Source organism: Perca fluviatilis, chromosome 7 (genome assembly GCF_010015445.1).
Source record: "Perca fluviatilis chromosome 7, GENO_Pfluv_1.0, whole genome shotgun sequence".
Taxonomy (NCBI): domain Eukaryota; kingdom Metazoa; phylum Chordata; class Actinopteri; order Perciformes; family Percidae; genus Perca; species Perca fluviatilis.
In genome coordinates this window covers 16,195,215-16,210,934 of record NC_053118.1, presented here as the reverse complement: position 1 = coordinate 16,210,934, position 15,720 = coordinate 16,195,215, and the positions used below count along the sequence as shown (strand labels likewise).

Genomic DNA, 15,720 nt, shown 5'->3' with positions numbered 1-15,720 from the left:
TACTGGACACAAAGATATTGGAACGGAATGTAAAAGACAGTTGAGTGCAGGGCATGAACAGATAGATAAGGAGTCAGATTTTCAACTAGGAAAAAGTACCTTCAGCTGCTACTGATGGCTGAGTTTCAAAAAGAGGAGACTGGGTGTGCATTTGTTTGTGAACATATAAAGATTGGCCTAGACTGCTTAGTAGAGGCTTTGAAGAGGACAAATACTTGAAGTCTACTCTTAAACAATTCTGGTATTTAAATGGGTGATAGAATGATTATATAGGGTATTTCACACTGTTCCTTATGGTCTCCTAATGGGGTATGTAACATTGGTTGGGCTGAAAATGGCCTGGTTGATATTTTATTGTCCCTTATGCATCCCTGTGTTTTGGCCCTATTTGTAACAAGAGCTTTTCTTCCAAATATGGTATGGTCATGAATATTTAGATGAGCTGCGCGCTGATTGGTTGAGCGACTTGCCATACGCACATATTATTAGAGGCGCGCTGATTGGTTGAGGAATCCCCAATACACATACATTAGAGAAGCGACAGAATCTCATATTCCAGACACTGCAATGTTTCATTACCAAATTCACTTCTGAGACTTTTTAAGCGAGAAATCAACTATATAAAGCTGAAATATGGGCCGTTTTACAAAATTTGATGGCTAATTGCAAATTTGGTAAAGCGGTTCGGACTTTAGGAGCTCCACACAGTCGGAAAAGAAAAAGCACGCGCCTGCTGGGCTCCATACCCAGGGCAAAGTCACCCTTTGTGGATGCACTACTCGGGGCTCCACGGCCAGCTGCCGGCATAACTAGAATATATTTACGGTTTGAATTTCGTCACGCCACTTTGATTTTAAGGCATTTTTATGAACGCGAGGCGTCTTTGTAGGACCAGCAGCTGCTTGCTATATGTCCCATTCATTACAATGGGGAAACACCGCAGCTAGCTAACTACACTGTCGCCATAACTAAATTATATTTACAGTTTGAATTTCGTCACGCCACTTATATTACATCATTCCCCAATGTCTTATAAAGCTAACCGTTGTGTCCGATTTGATTTTAAGGCATTTTTATGAACGCAAGGCGTCTTTGTAGGACGAGCAGCTGCTTGCTATATGTCCCATTCATTACAATGGGGAAATATCGCAGCTTGCTCACTTTCGCATAACTAAAGTATATTTACAGTTTGAATTTCGTCACGGCATGAATATTACAGGTTCCTCAAGGTCTTACAAAGCTTAGCTAACACTTGTCCGATTTCGGATTTCAATTGAATGTATTTTTGTGAATGTCAGAGTTAGGAGGAGGCTAGCTAGCTCTCATTGATGGACTCCATCTCACCGCGGCTCTAACAATGAGACTCGCAGCCAAAGAGGCTTTATTTCCCCGATTGTTTGTTTAAATAACTCAACACACATACCCATTATAAGATTTACTGGAACCTGCGGGCTGCGGTAAAAGATTGCGGGCGTAACAAGCTCGCTGACACTGCGGTCAGGGCGGCGATGTAGCAACCCAGGCAGCACCAACACCGGCACTAAACTCCGACACACAGTCGGAGAAGATTTGCAATTAGCCATCCATTTTCGTAAAGCGGCCCATATTTGAGCTTTATATGGTTAATTTCTCGCATAAAAAAGTTTCAGAAGTTTTGTAATGGAATAGCAGAGATCTGCGTGACCTAGCTAGATTCAGAAGACTACCTGATCTCAGGTCAGTTGTGTAGCCTATGTAAATGTTGGGGCGTGACTGTTCTCTTAAGGTTCCGGATTTTGAGATGCTTGCGTAAGCAACTCAGCTTTGTTGGGATTCGCCCGTTTTCAGCGGCAGTTTCAAAATATGAGATTTTCATAGTAAAGGGGTGTCAGTGGGACTTTGAGCTTCTATGTATGTCCTATTTACCCACCGAACTGTCGTTATTCAACTATGACAGGGTAAAATCGGTTTTGCATTCTATCACCCCTTTAAAGAGTTGATGGAGTAAGACTTTTTTTTTTTTTTTTTAAATGTTCTCATTTTCTATTTGCATCAATATAATCTTTTTCAGTTAATTACTTTCTTTTAACCTTCCTCACTTCCAATCTCCATCCTGTCATCCTATATGTCTACTTCACTCTGTCTTCTTTCTCATGTTGCTAGTGTATTACTCTGTGTGAAGTATTTATGTTCATGCTTTGTTCCAAAACAGTTCATTTGTATAACTTTGATCTGTGTTGATTTTACATTCGTCCCCTCAAACATTTACCAAAGTCACCCTTAATCCCCTCAGTCTTTGTGGCAAACACTGAAAAGTTTGAGTCTCTTACACTTTGGTTTTGACTTTGAGGGTCAAAAAAACCCTGCATGTGCAGGTTTTTGTGTGGAGTAAAAGTGTGTTATACAGTATGTATGACAGAGCAATAGATGAAGAATGAGTTCAAGCAATAGAAGAAATAAAAATGAGTGTATCAGACTGTAGGGGGTATGGTTCACACACGGCTGTTTATTGGTCAAATATTTTAATGGTAAAAAGATGAAAACTAGTTGGGGGGGGGGGGTTGTAACAAACAGCACCATTCAGATAGATAGAAAGCAATCTGCACAAATAAAAGTACTTTGATGTAGTTTTTCAAAAATTGTCACAAAACAGATGGTCTATCCACGACTTTCCACTTTCGGGATTGCTCCGTTGCTGCCGGAAATTCCGCCTGATTTCACTCTTTTCGTACGGATGTCCGGTACTTTCCGCTTTCTTTGTGTTGGAATTTTAAACTCCGTTCAATGTATAAGGACTATGGTTAACTGCTCCTCAGATCTCTGCAGGGTAAATCCAGACAGCTAGCTAGACTATCTGTCCAATCGGAGTTTTCTGTTGCACGACTAAAATAACCTTGGAACGTACACGTTCCACCAAAACAAGTTCCTTCCCGAGGCTATTTTGCAGAGGCGCCATTCCTCCATCCGGCACTTAGGGCCGCCCAAGACGATTGTGATTGGTTTAAAGAAATGCCAATTAACCAGACTAGTTTGTCTCCCATCCCAGAATGCTGTGTGGACTCGCCAGACCCTCCTTTGCAGCGCTGTGGAGGAAGGTCTGGCAATGCGAGACTACAACACAGAGGACTCTGTTACAGCATCCAAAGCAGGTTGCAATGTTAAAATTACGTTTTGAAGTTCATTATGGTCGGGACAGTTATTTTGTTACGTGAGGACTGAATCTTAACTACAATATTTGACTCTGACTGATTAGGTAACACTTTATAAATCATTTAATAATGTTAAATCATTTAATAATGTTAATATACTTAAAGTGTTCCAACTGATTGTTGTTTTAAGTTATGTAGATATAACACAGCATAATTAAGTGTGTGGTCATCTGTATAGCAAGATCTGAGAATACCTACAGTCAATAAGAGCCTTGTTTAATTCAGACTAGACACTTTGATTGGTGTCACACTGTATATACATGGACAAGTTACATTATTAACTTCATGCACTGACTCATTTGTAAAAATAAAACTATATTCTGTAATATAGTATCACTTTATGGAATATCCTATCCTAAAAGGGATTTAAAAGGAAGTGAGCATCTAATGCACCACATTTTCAGAATAGGTAATGTAAGATAATGTAGTGTGTCCTAATTGTAAGCACATGCTTTTTGTGTGGCACTGTGTGTTTAAATTTGGCTGCCCTCGTACAGTATAAAGACCATTTTAATGAATTAAATATGACTTTTCTGTGAATGATATACTACCTTAACAGTCTTTCTTTGTTAGTATTATTACATTGGCACCACAACAGGTGTATAATCAGCCTATTTCTAGTCTTCATTTGTTGTTTGTTTCCTTTGACACTGACTATTAGCTCCTTATGATTAATCCCATGCAATAGTATGGCTGCTTTTCAGTCTGGTTAGAAAGATAATCTATTTCCGTGGAAGAATTTCTATTCTTTCTTTTTTTGTTTTTTGATGATGTTCGAGTGAATTGCTCCTTTATTTGTGACGCAGATGAATATGTTAAATACAATTCAAATCCACATTTCTCTCATCCCATGTTATGATGTGGATTAATTATCAATTAAAGTCATGATCCCACAAATCTGTAGTGGATCTGCTGTGTATCAGAAGATATTATTCTCTGGATGGCAAAGTAAATAAAAATCTCATTGTGCAAAGACGCCTTGTTTGGTATTCTGTGATGTTTTTCAATAGCTGAAGTAAATACAAATCAAAATGCAGACTCTCATACACAGATATGCAAGCAAGACCAACACACACCTTGCATACAAATACATACACACAGCTCATGGTGTGGTGCACAGAGATGTTTGCAGCTCATGAACTGTTCATTTACTGAATCCAATACATTCTCATTGGTCTATGCTGGGTGTGTTCATGCATGATCATCCTCTTATTTCACAGTTCAATCAACATATTCGGATGTTGATTAGGATATACCTTAATCCCAGATCATTGCTCCTCGCTGGTTGTTTAGGGGTGGATTAGGCATTATTAAAACAGGCAGATCCATACAAATTCACTTCATACACATCTAGCTTTCAGTTCATCCAGATCTCCCTTCTGGTGCACAATGTCAGACTGAAAACTAAACGAAAAAGTGATGCATCCGCCACTGGGGAGAACAATCTAAATAAATAAATAATTATGGTCAGTGGTTGATGGCTAATAGTCAAGTTCACCAAGTGTTTATAAAAGACAACCATTCTTTTTTCCTTAAATATATGTACAATAAGAGACAACTAGTTTTTATTCATGTGCTTAAGGTTTTAAGCTCAAAGCAGAGACAAAAGGCCCAAATCAAATGTTCGCCATCCAATAATAATGCTCAAAGGAGTTTTTTGGGGATTTTTTTTTTTAAATTGCTCTGTTTGCAGGAAACAGTGATTTATTTGGTCTCTTTTTAAGTCAGTCAGCATGCCTGTGCAGGTGCTGTCTGTGCTGGAACACACATACGCACACACACAGTAAAATCAGTAAAGGAGAGAAGGATGAGAGGGAGTTATAATGGAAGGAAGAGAAGTATGAACAACAAAGAAAGCGCCCCGAGATAGGAGAAAGGAATGGAAGCAAAAGGATGGGGACGGGAAAGGAGGGAAGAAAAGAGCACAGAAGATGGGTGTCTGCAAAAATGGAAACACCCTGAGCAATGTGTCAGAGCCATGACTTCTAAGGCTCTGACATATTGCTAAGGAAATGATCAGTCAGCACAGTTTTTCAGTGCAGGGCTCATCACTGACAGAGTTAAAATGCAAATACTGCCCATTCAGCCTACAGGACACTCTGTTCCCAACATTTGATACTATATGTTGCTAATGTTTAAAACCCAGGTGGTTTATGCTCTGAATTGCTGGCTGGGATCAGAATTTTCTGTGGTGGTTTCTTACATGAGAAGATCATTAGCATGTTTGTATAAGCCAGGATTTTATGGCAAAATATATGTGATGTATATCACCTAAGGCAATGTTTTAAGATGATTTTATTGTGCTAAATCATGACACTTCAGGAGATGCATTGGACCATTCTATCAACAAAGTATTGATTTTGTCCATCCACAGCAAACTAAAATGAAATGAATGTAGATCCAACCATGAAGCACAGTGAAATATTTATCAGAATTGAATATAAATAATATAAATAAAAAATTGTCCATGGGGCACAAATGAGAAAAGATATTTCCTTTTCTTTTGAAGTCAATCCTGAGGTGTTTTTTTTCTGACTGCAGTACTTAACCAACCTTGTCTTTCTCCTTCTTTGAGTCACCAGCATACTTTTTACCAATAAAGACATTATGTCCCATACACAATGCCTTCATTGGGAGGCCTTGTTGTAGTATCTTTTTTTCTGACCTCCTGAAAAGTCTGTTTTGGCCAAGCATTTGAATTGTATCCTCTATAGCTTTGTGGTTTTTTTTTTTATTTAGTTTTTTTCCATTCAGTTTTCTTTTGTAAGGATGTGAGTTTAATAGTACCCACTATCCTCTCAGCCAAAGTGATAAAACTGAAATGACTCGAGAACCTTGAGATTGTAATTAAATGGTGAACTGTGCCAACAGAAAACAAGAAAAAAACACGAAAGCTCAAAACTTTGATTGAATTGGGATCTTGATGAATAGACCGAGGCATGTTGCTTGTGTTGAAATTAAACCGAAGAAGATACCCAGCCCTTATACACAGCATGTGTAACAAAATCCGTAAACTCATGTACAGAAGAAACCCATGAATATCTACTGTATATAAACTAAGACAACCATTATTTGTATTTATTTATTTCTAAGTGTTTTTATCTATGTCAGACTACATCAGTAGATGTGTGTCAGCAGATGTAATTATCTGTTTGTATATGCATTGAAGCAAGGTGATTCTGTCAGCTCAGTTGAAGCAAATAACCCTAATTTCTAACACTATTCTAGCAGAGTCACAGAAGAAGAATATGTATGCACCCCTACCCTTTCTGACTTAAAAGCACATCATTGGCAAGGAAATTGTCACTTTTAAATCTAAACTAAATCAACCAGAAAGAGATACAGAGATTGAAAAGAAAGTAGAGATGAGACAGAGATGAAGGGTCTTGTTGTCTCATGTTATTTTGCTTAGGTTAGGGTTAGCATATGGCTGTGGACATGCACACACACACACACACACACACACACAAACACACACACACACACACACACACACAGATGGCCATGTCTATAGAAGAAAACTAATTTGCTGCATGAAAGGCTGATGTTTCATTAGTCAATAAACTTGTATATGTTTGATATTTTTTGTCTAAGAAATTGTTTCTTTCCATCTCTCTCCCTGTCTTTGCAGGTAGGGGAGAGGCAACATGTGTTGGTGACAGAGGAGTCATTTGATGCCCAATACTATGTGTCTCACAACAAGTTCTATGAACAGGTAAGATATTTAATAAATTACTCACACACTGACTGGCGCATGTGGCTCTCACCAGCATATTTTTACTTTATGGGTTACAGTATATAGCACATTCACAACCACAATTTCTGACCAAAGCAAGTTAAGATACACTAAATATGTATTCAATATATTTAAACTACCCTAAAAAGAAACTTAGCGTAGTACTGGTAGTGTTTCAGTTTTATTTCCTTTTTATCCAATATGGTGATCAAACTTATAATCAAGCTAAGTTGCATATCATCATCCATCGTCCATCTGCTGAAGGACAATTCAGCACGCCGCATGTTTGTTGACACGTTTGTGTTGGATGAATCCTGAAATAGTTTCGTTGGCCTGCAGACTCTATCCACCATCAAAAACATACAGTAAAAAAGCATTACATTAATCTGTTTGATGAAAATATTTCCGTATGTGAAGCTAATCCAACCCTCCCTAATTTTCACACTTAGTAAATCAGGTCACAAGCTTTGCTTTGCATGTCACAGAGCACTCACAGCAGGTGTCAAAAGCTTATACTTGTATTGACTAAAGTAGGTTAGCTATAACATCACACAAACACACACACACACACCCTGTGGTGGTCATGAGAGCATTTGGCGGCTGATAGCGGCAGTACTTTTTTTTTTTTTTTACTGTACTAGCATTAAGGTCAGCCCTAAAGACATGAACATTCCATCCTACACACACCCAGCTGTTACCTTACACACACACATCCGCATGGCTTCAAAGACCCTCGTTCAACCTGTGAAAAATTCACTTTAAAACATCTTCAAATAAATCAATTTCCTCCTGCTTTACCATCATCAGAAACATGTTTGAAGTTATGCTTTTTATTAGCAGGGAGGGAAGGGGATGGTAATAATTTTTCCTCCCTTCCACTTTCCTCTCCTCCCCTCCTCTCCTCTCCTCCTCTGCACCTCCTTCTGCAGGCTATAAACTTAAGTTACAAGTGTCACCCGGTTCATGTGTGTGTGGTAGAGTGCACGCTCCTTCATGCATGTGTGCATGTGTGCATATGCAGGCATGTATGTCATGTGTGTCAGTTGACTGTACTCAAGAGGAAAACGCATTGACATGTAAGATGTTTTCCCTCTTTTTTTTTTTTTTTTACTTTGAATATTTGGCATGTGCTCCTAAATCACATTATGACTTGAAAAAGAAAGAACATGAAAACACTGTGTACCAATGTGTTCCTGAATCTGTCCCCCCGAGGGATACACCTCCATATGATGTATACTTTATGTCTACATCAACAGGACACACAGACCCATACAGTACACACATTACAGAGGTTGTGTCCTCACTTGTATGTGTGTGTGTGTGTGTGTGTGTGTGTGTGTATATATATATATTATTATGATTAACAATTCAACATTTATTTTTGGTGCTATAATTTAATCAAAATTAAAACTTAATGGTTAAATGTCACCAATATTACTCTGGATAACGGCATCACAAATATTTAACAAAAAGGAAGAATGTAGAGAAAGAGAAAAGCAAAACAGAGCGGTTCCGTTGGGAGGATTGCGTGGTTGAGGGACAAAAAGGGGGAAGTCAAGGATCAGTAAAGAAGTGAAAAGAGTAGTGGGATCAGAGAAAAGGGACCGAAGGATGTGGAGAGGGGGTGGGTGCGTGGGTGGAGGGAAGTGGGGAGAATAAGGTAGAGAGAGGTGTGAGTGTGAACAAATGGGCTAGTTTCACTTTTACACCATCAGATGGATATCTATCCTGACGCGTATAATAGGCACCTAACCACAGCGTGCGTGCGTGTGTGTGTGCGCGTGCAAGTTTGTTTTAGTGGCTGAGTGAGGAAGTTGAGGGGGGTGGGGGGTTGGGGCTTTCCAATGAAATCGGACAAGGTCTTTCATCATTTAATCACCCTGTAATGGGCCTCAAATGACCCTCACCTACACACACACACTCACTCACCTTCCTCTCCCATAGGCCTGCTGTTTTACCTCTCTGCTCTCAGCCTGGTTGCCAGCTACGTACACACACACACACACACACACACACACACACACACACACACACACACACACCCACAGTAGTCAGAGTGTCGAGCAGCAGGTGTGTTGATTAGGCAGGTGTGGCGCTGGCTGTGCGTCTGTCTGGCCTGTTCACTATCTCCTATCATATTCCACTAGCTGGATATAGACTGACAGATTAACACTGAGCCAGGCTTACTCCTGCCATCACAGCAGTAACACTCCCTCCACCAGTTCACATGCTATTCTCTGCCCAGTCAGAAGCTTAGCCCTGCAGAGTCGTGTAATGGTTAGACAGACCACCAGATGATCTGAGTCAGCATGCAACCACCCTGACAGTTTTCCATAAATGCTGTGTTCATGTCTGCTTATTCAGAAAGGATAACTTTTCAAATCATAAGGTGATCACTCATAGGATGTTATCAAAGAAAACCCTTACTTTAGTTGTGATTTTACATTACAGTGACTACAGTTTTATTTCTCACTAATAATCACAACACCAATTATTCTGTTAGGGTTTACAAAAGAGATTGAATCTGAAACAAGAGCTGACCAAAAGAAGTACATCAGCATTTGCATATGATCTTTATTTACATTTCATTAAGAACAAATTCCATTTCACACTAGGCCGTCATTATAACTCTTTGTTTTCTGTTCCTTCCTTCTGTGATCAGCCGAGATTTATAGTTGCCGTGGTGAAATAATAAGACAAACCAGCAAATCCCAGTGGTTTATCTCACAGCTGTTGCCGTAGTTTTTGACCTTGAGGGCTTCCATAAATGGAACTGAAAACACTCAGCCCTGTGTGTTTTTTTGTAAGCAGACAGGGACTAGCTAAATAACAATGTGGGGGAGCATTGGGAAAAACTGTTTTGAGCAGCGGTTAATTGAAAATGTAATTGACAGATGGTAAAACATGCAGAGGGTTGTTATTGGCATGGATGGTTTTATAGGTCTGCCTTTCTATGTGAATGACAGCAAGTGAGATATATCTCACCTGTGGTCACTAAAATACAATCACTAAATGACACATTGTTTTTGTTCTGTACCTTATAACCAGTGTTGCCACAGTTACTTTGAAAAAGTAACTTAGTTACTTTACAGATTACTTGATTTTAAAAGTAACTTAGTTACTTTACAGATTACTAGATTTTAAAAGTAACAAAGTTAGACTACAAGTTACTTTATTAGTTAGTACATTCAGCAACTGCCGACAACACCCCCACAGCCTCAACATAAACATGACAACCGGTTTACTGTGAGGCAGCTCGGCATTGCTAGTAGTAGGGATCTTGTTTATTATGGCACGAAAGAGAGTGAGTCAACCGTGTTTAAGGGCAGTATTTCCTCTACAACGTACTGCCCGACCAACTTCAACTCTCCCCCACTTACTGGTTTTGCACCTTTTGTTGTTTGGGTGGTGGGGGACCTCCTGCTCTCTGCTTCGCACCACCTGCACCTCCAAATGTTTCTTCAAATTTGACGTAGTGTTTTTGTAGCTAGATAGCACTTTGTCGCCACCAGCACAGAGTGTACAACAAACCTTAATATTGCTGTCTTTAGCGGACACAAACTCAAAATAGTGACTGTATTTCCAGCTAGAAAACACACATCTCTCTCCTCCCTCCATTGTTGTTTACGTTTGTGTCACTGCGTGGTACACGTTAACTGTCCACATGCTGAAAACGTGACCTGTCCTCATGCTGAAAACGTGATTTGTCACATACGTGACATCCCTCCCCGCGATGCAAGAAGAAAGCAAAAATATATATTTTTACTAAGGAAAATGACAAAAATAGTAACGCACAGTGACTTGGATAAGTAACATTAATCTGATTATTGGTTTGGAAATAGTAATGCGTTAGATTACTCGTTACTGAAAAAAGTGGTCAGATTAGAGTAACGTTACTGGCATCACTGCTTATAACTTTCACTCAATGTTAATTTGATCCAATGTGCAAAATGTGCAGTGACATCAGTTATGATGTGTCACTCCTGGTTTGCAGGTGCTGGTACCTAAAAGGGCTGAGTTCAAAGGGAAGATGATTGAGGTGGACATCTACGAGGCTGGAAAACACTTCCTGAAAGGCCGGCCAGTGGAAGAGAGTAAGCCCTTCACTCCCTCCATTGCCTTACCACTTCAGAAAGGAGAGGTGTCCGGCCTGATGCAGGTAAACACACACACAAATACATGCACACCTGCATATAGGTATATCTAAATGCAGACCTTGAATCCTATTTTTTCCCAATTCAATGCCACAGCACTGTAAATCAAACTGACATCAAAGCAAATGCACACAAAAAGAGGCATATGTAAGCAGAGTCATCACTTCATGGCTTTAGAACAAAAGTAATAGGTAACACTTACTGTACTTATGTAGCAAACACCCTAAAATAGAGTTTACTAGGTGGTTGAGATTTAAAAAAGGTATAGCACAGCATATGGAACAGAAAAAAATGAAACGGGACCTGAAAATTAACGTGAGGTCATAAATGAATAAAACTACACAGGTCATAAACACTTCAAACAAACAGCATTTACAGCATGTTACCACTCTACCACACATTTATTCAGTGCAGATGAGTATTTATCCCTCTCAGACTATCCGGATCTCTGGATGCATGGTCCACGATCCAATACAAAGACGATAGATAATTTTGTAAAGATACGATGCACTGTGGTTTCCAGTCCATTTAATGCAATTTGATTCAGCTGAAAATGAAGATCCATTCACCTCAGACTACATTTTTTACATGCATGAAAGTATATACGTTTTGAGTAACTGGTTTAAACAAATAAATATACATTTTCTTGAATTTGTATTGAAGTATTAAATTGGAAATTACCCTGAAAATACTGTCACACCAACAAGAGTTAGTATGGGCAGCAATATGCAGTAAGTTTTTTTGGCCAGTCCACAAGGAGGATGGATTTTTCACTGGTATGATACAAATTGGATGTTGTTAACTCTGGCTCCCAAGTCAATGTCATCCATCTAGATTTGTTATGTTCCACAACACTTTATTGGCACATATTGTTGTAAATAAAATAGCTTATGACTTCAGCTATTGTCTTCACTGAGAGGGATTTAGGGACTGGGGTGCTTGGAAAGTAGTTTTAGCTGCTAGTGTTAGGACTAGTGTTGTTTACCTTTGGTTGGTTGTTAATCCTCCTAATTTAACACTCAATTTAATTTAACACTCAATTTTGTTTGCATCTGTGATTGTCTATCCCATGTGTCATAGATAATGTATATTGTATATATATATATGTGTGTGTGTGTGTGTGTGTGTGTGTGTGTATGTATGTATGTATATATATATATGTATGTATATATATATATATATATATATATATATATATATATATATAATGTGTTACACGTCTAATATTAAGTCATATTGTCTTGTTAAAATTAGTGAAGAGTTCAGTGCTTCAGGGCTACATTTAACAACTTTAAATCAGTTGCCAATGTAGTATAGGTGTGTATGAGTGTACACCAGATGTGTACTCTCATCTTTTTCTATCCTTCATCTGTCAAGCTCTCACTAGCTAAGTTTCCATCCACTTGTCAATCGAATTATCTGAAGTTCGGTAAAAAAACTCATGCGAATAAAGCTGGTGAAAGTGTGTTTCCATCAAACAACTCTAAAGCGAATAAAAACCTGTGCGTAATGACGTCACATGCTGTTTTGCGATTAAATTGGACATTTTATGGTGTTTCCTTTCATTTTTGCACTGAATCGCACAACATTCAAGCGAACTTTTGCAAACAAAGTTTTGCTAGACAAAAGTAGTAGTAGTTGTTAATATTAGAAGCCAAGCTAAGCTCCGATGGGCCTTTGACCGAGGATCTGAGCTCATCCAGCTCATCAAAAAGGTGGAACTTGCCTTTTATTTCCCCTCCGGCACCGCTGCGAGACAACTGTCTTTTTTGAGCTGTGTAACGCTGTTTGAGCGCCTTCCATTTACTCCGCAGGACGTCCCACGGCTTGTCGTAAGGACATTCTAAAACGCTTAATGTGAAAAAGCTTAATGTGGTTTAATGTATCTAAACAACGATCAATCATCACCAGATGAATCATGTTCATATATTGTCATGAACACTTAAGCCTGTCAAAAAAACTAAATCGAAATCCAACAATTATAGAAGTTATCTCACGTTAATGTTTTCTTCATCATAGTGTCAGATAACATCCATAATATTTGGACATTGGGTGAGATTTGACCGTTTTAAGTGGTTATGATGAGCAATATAGGAGAGGATTTTTTTGGTGATGACTGATCGTTGTTTAGATAAATTAAACCACGTTAAGCTTTTTCACATTAGGGGCCCTATTTTAACGATCTGAAACGCAAGTATGAAACGCAAAACGCAAGTAGCTTTGTGGGCGGATCTCGGGCGCTGTTGCTATTTTACCGGCGGGATAAATGACTCTTGCGCCCGACGCAAATCTTAAATGGGTTGGTCTGAAGTAGCTAGGTGTGGTTTGGGCGTAATGTGCAATAAACCAATCAGAGCGTCATCTCACATTCCCTTTAAGAGCAGGGCGCTTGTTCCATGGCGGATTGCTATTATGACGGGATTTGCCTGGCGACGCCAGCGGAGCTGCCGGTCCGAGATGCGATAAAGTAATAAATGCCCGTCTTGGCTGGGTGGCGATGTTGCTGCGGCCACTTCGGCGCCATCTCCTCAAGTCTGGATAGGATTGCTGCAGCAATGGAGCGTGGGACTCAAAACGCACCACCTGCACCTGTTGTGCCCCTTTCCTCCCCCCACTCCATCTCCGTCCACCCGCTCCACCAGGAGCGCTATCGCAAGTACTCCCGGACCAGATTCCGCCGGAGTGTCCAATCCCACCGTAGTTCAACATCACGTCTCCTTAAGTCCTCTAATATTTCCTCATTTATGTCATCAACACATCCATGATTCATGGAAATGTGTAAAACACAACAAGCCACAAAGAATGCTGCGACTTTTTGAGGACTGTAAGTGCCTCCTGATCTATCCAAACACATGAAGCGCATTTTCAGTAATATTTTTCTTTGTAATTATGTATGGTTTTCAAAAGTGGGAACTTCTGTAGATGAGAGAAGTGTATGCGCGTTGTGCACACGCTACATTATGGCCAAGCATGCGCCCCTAAAATAGCATCTGAATAACGCGCCACTGACTTTAGACCAGGTTTTTCCTGGTCAGTGGCGGAATTGTTTTCTGAAACTGCAGAATAGCACAAAGTAACGTTTGCGCCGGAACACGCCTCCTCTTTTCGCTGAACCGCCCCCGGGAGCGCAAATACACTCCCTAATTTACCGACGTGCGTCTGTGGAGGGAAAAGTCCGCTGTGCGTCGGGTGCAAAATAGGAATGATACATGCGTCGGTGTACAAAGGCAATTGCGCTGAGTGCAAGATAGGGCCCCTAGGACTTATAAAGCCAATGAGAACCGTGGAGAGTCAACCCCCAGCCGCTCCGCTGCCCTGCTGTGAAGCAGAAAAGCTTTATGTCAGATAATGTCCATAATAATTGGACATTGGGTTAGATTTGACAGTTTTCAGTAGTTATGAGGAGCAATATGAGAGAGAAATTAGGTAATCATTTATCATTGTTTAGGTACATTAAACCAAAAAGCTTTTTCCTCGCCTAGGGCGCAATGATGAAGAAAACATTAACGGCAGATAACTTCTATAACCGTTGGATTTCGATTTAGTTTTTTTGACAGGCTTAAGTGTTTATGACAAGATATGACCATGATAAATCTGCTGATGATTGATCGTTGTTTAGATACATTAAACCACGTTAAGCTTTTTCACGTTAGCGTTTTAGAATGTCCCTGTCGTAACCTTTGTTGGTCATTTCCTTCGCGAGCTCCTGATAAATGATGGTGTTTCTTAGATTTTTGCTATCTAAAATAGCCGTTATATTTTTCTGTTAAATTAAATTAAAAAAGTATCTCGTCTCCTCGTTTGTCCGCTTACATCTGTTTTTGTTGACAGCTGTCATGTGTGCAAACAGAGCGGAAATAGTGGGCGGAAATGAACTGAAACTACTTCTTCATTTTATTGCGGGTTGCAACCATAAAATGACCTAAAACTTAATCGTAATTCATTATTTATTCGGCAAATAACGTTTCCATCAGCGTTTATCGCATAAGCCGTATATCGATCAAGAGAAAATCCGATGAGACCGAACGTATTTTCTTTGAGTCGATATTCATGAAATTCAATCGGATTTTACTGTTTCCATAAGGCATTTTTCATTCGATATCACTTAATTCGGATAAAAACGTGTGGATGGAAACATAGCTACTGTGTTATTTCCTTATCAAAACTATAAAAATGTTGTTTACAACAGGCCATTAAAATTGTATTCATTCGGTAAATGGATAAAGTGTGTGTGCGTGTGTGTGCATGGGTGTTTGTGTGTGCGTGTGTCCACATTCTGGATCCATTCTCACTTATGCAGTTGTGGAAAAGCACCAGTGTATCAGGCGTGAGATAAGTAATTTAAGATAAGCTGTGGCTGGCTAAACTGTCCTTCCTTCCTGTCTTTCCAACACACACACACACACACACACACACACACACACACACACACACACACACACACACACACACACACACACACACACACACACACACAACACACAAACACCATGTTAATGTATCTGTTTCACTGCATGTTATTTTTCACTCTGACTAGCTGTAGCTTATAGCTCAGGACATGGAGCCACAGAGCAGAATATGATACACTTTCTAATTTCACACTCCATCAGCCTTTACTGCCAGACAGAGAGGGAGGGGAAGA

The 15,720-nt window shown here is 39.6% G+C and overlaps 1 protein-coding gene across 1 annotated transcript in view; it reads left to right on the top strand.

Moving 5' to 3' along the window:
* Nucleotides 1-15,720, top strand: part of cdkal1 (CDK5 regulatory subunit associated protein 1-like 1) — a 292,200-nt gene that overhangs the window by 262,597 nt on the left and 13,883 nt on the right. Inside the window, exons 13-14 of the mRNA XM_039805926.1 lie at nucleotides 6,820-6,903; nucleotides 10,919-11,083. Coding sequence (XP_039661860.1) covers nucleotides 6,820-6,903; nucleotides 10,919-11,083 — 249 coding nt within the window. The remainder of the gene's footprint in view (nucleotides 1-6,819; nucleotides 6,904-10,918; nucleotides 11,084-15,720) is intronic.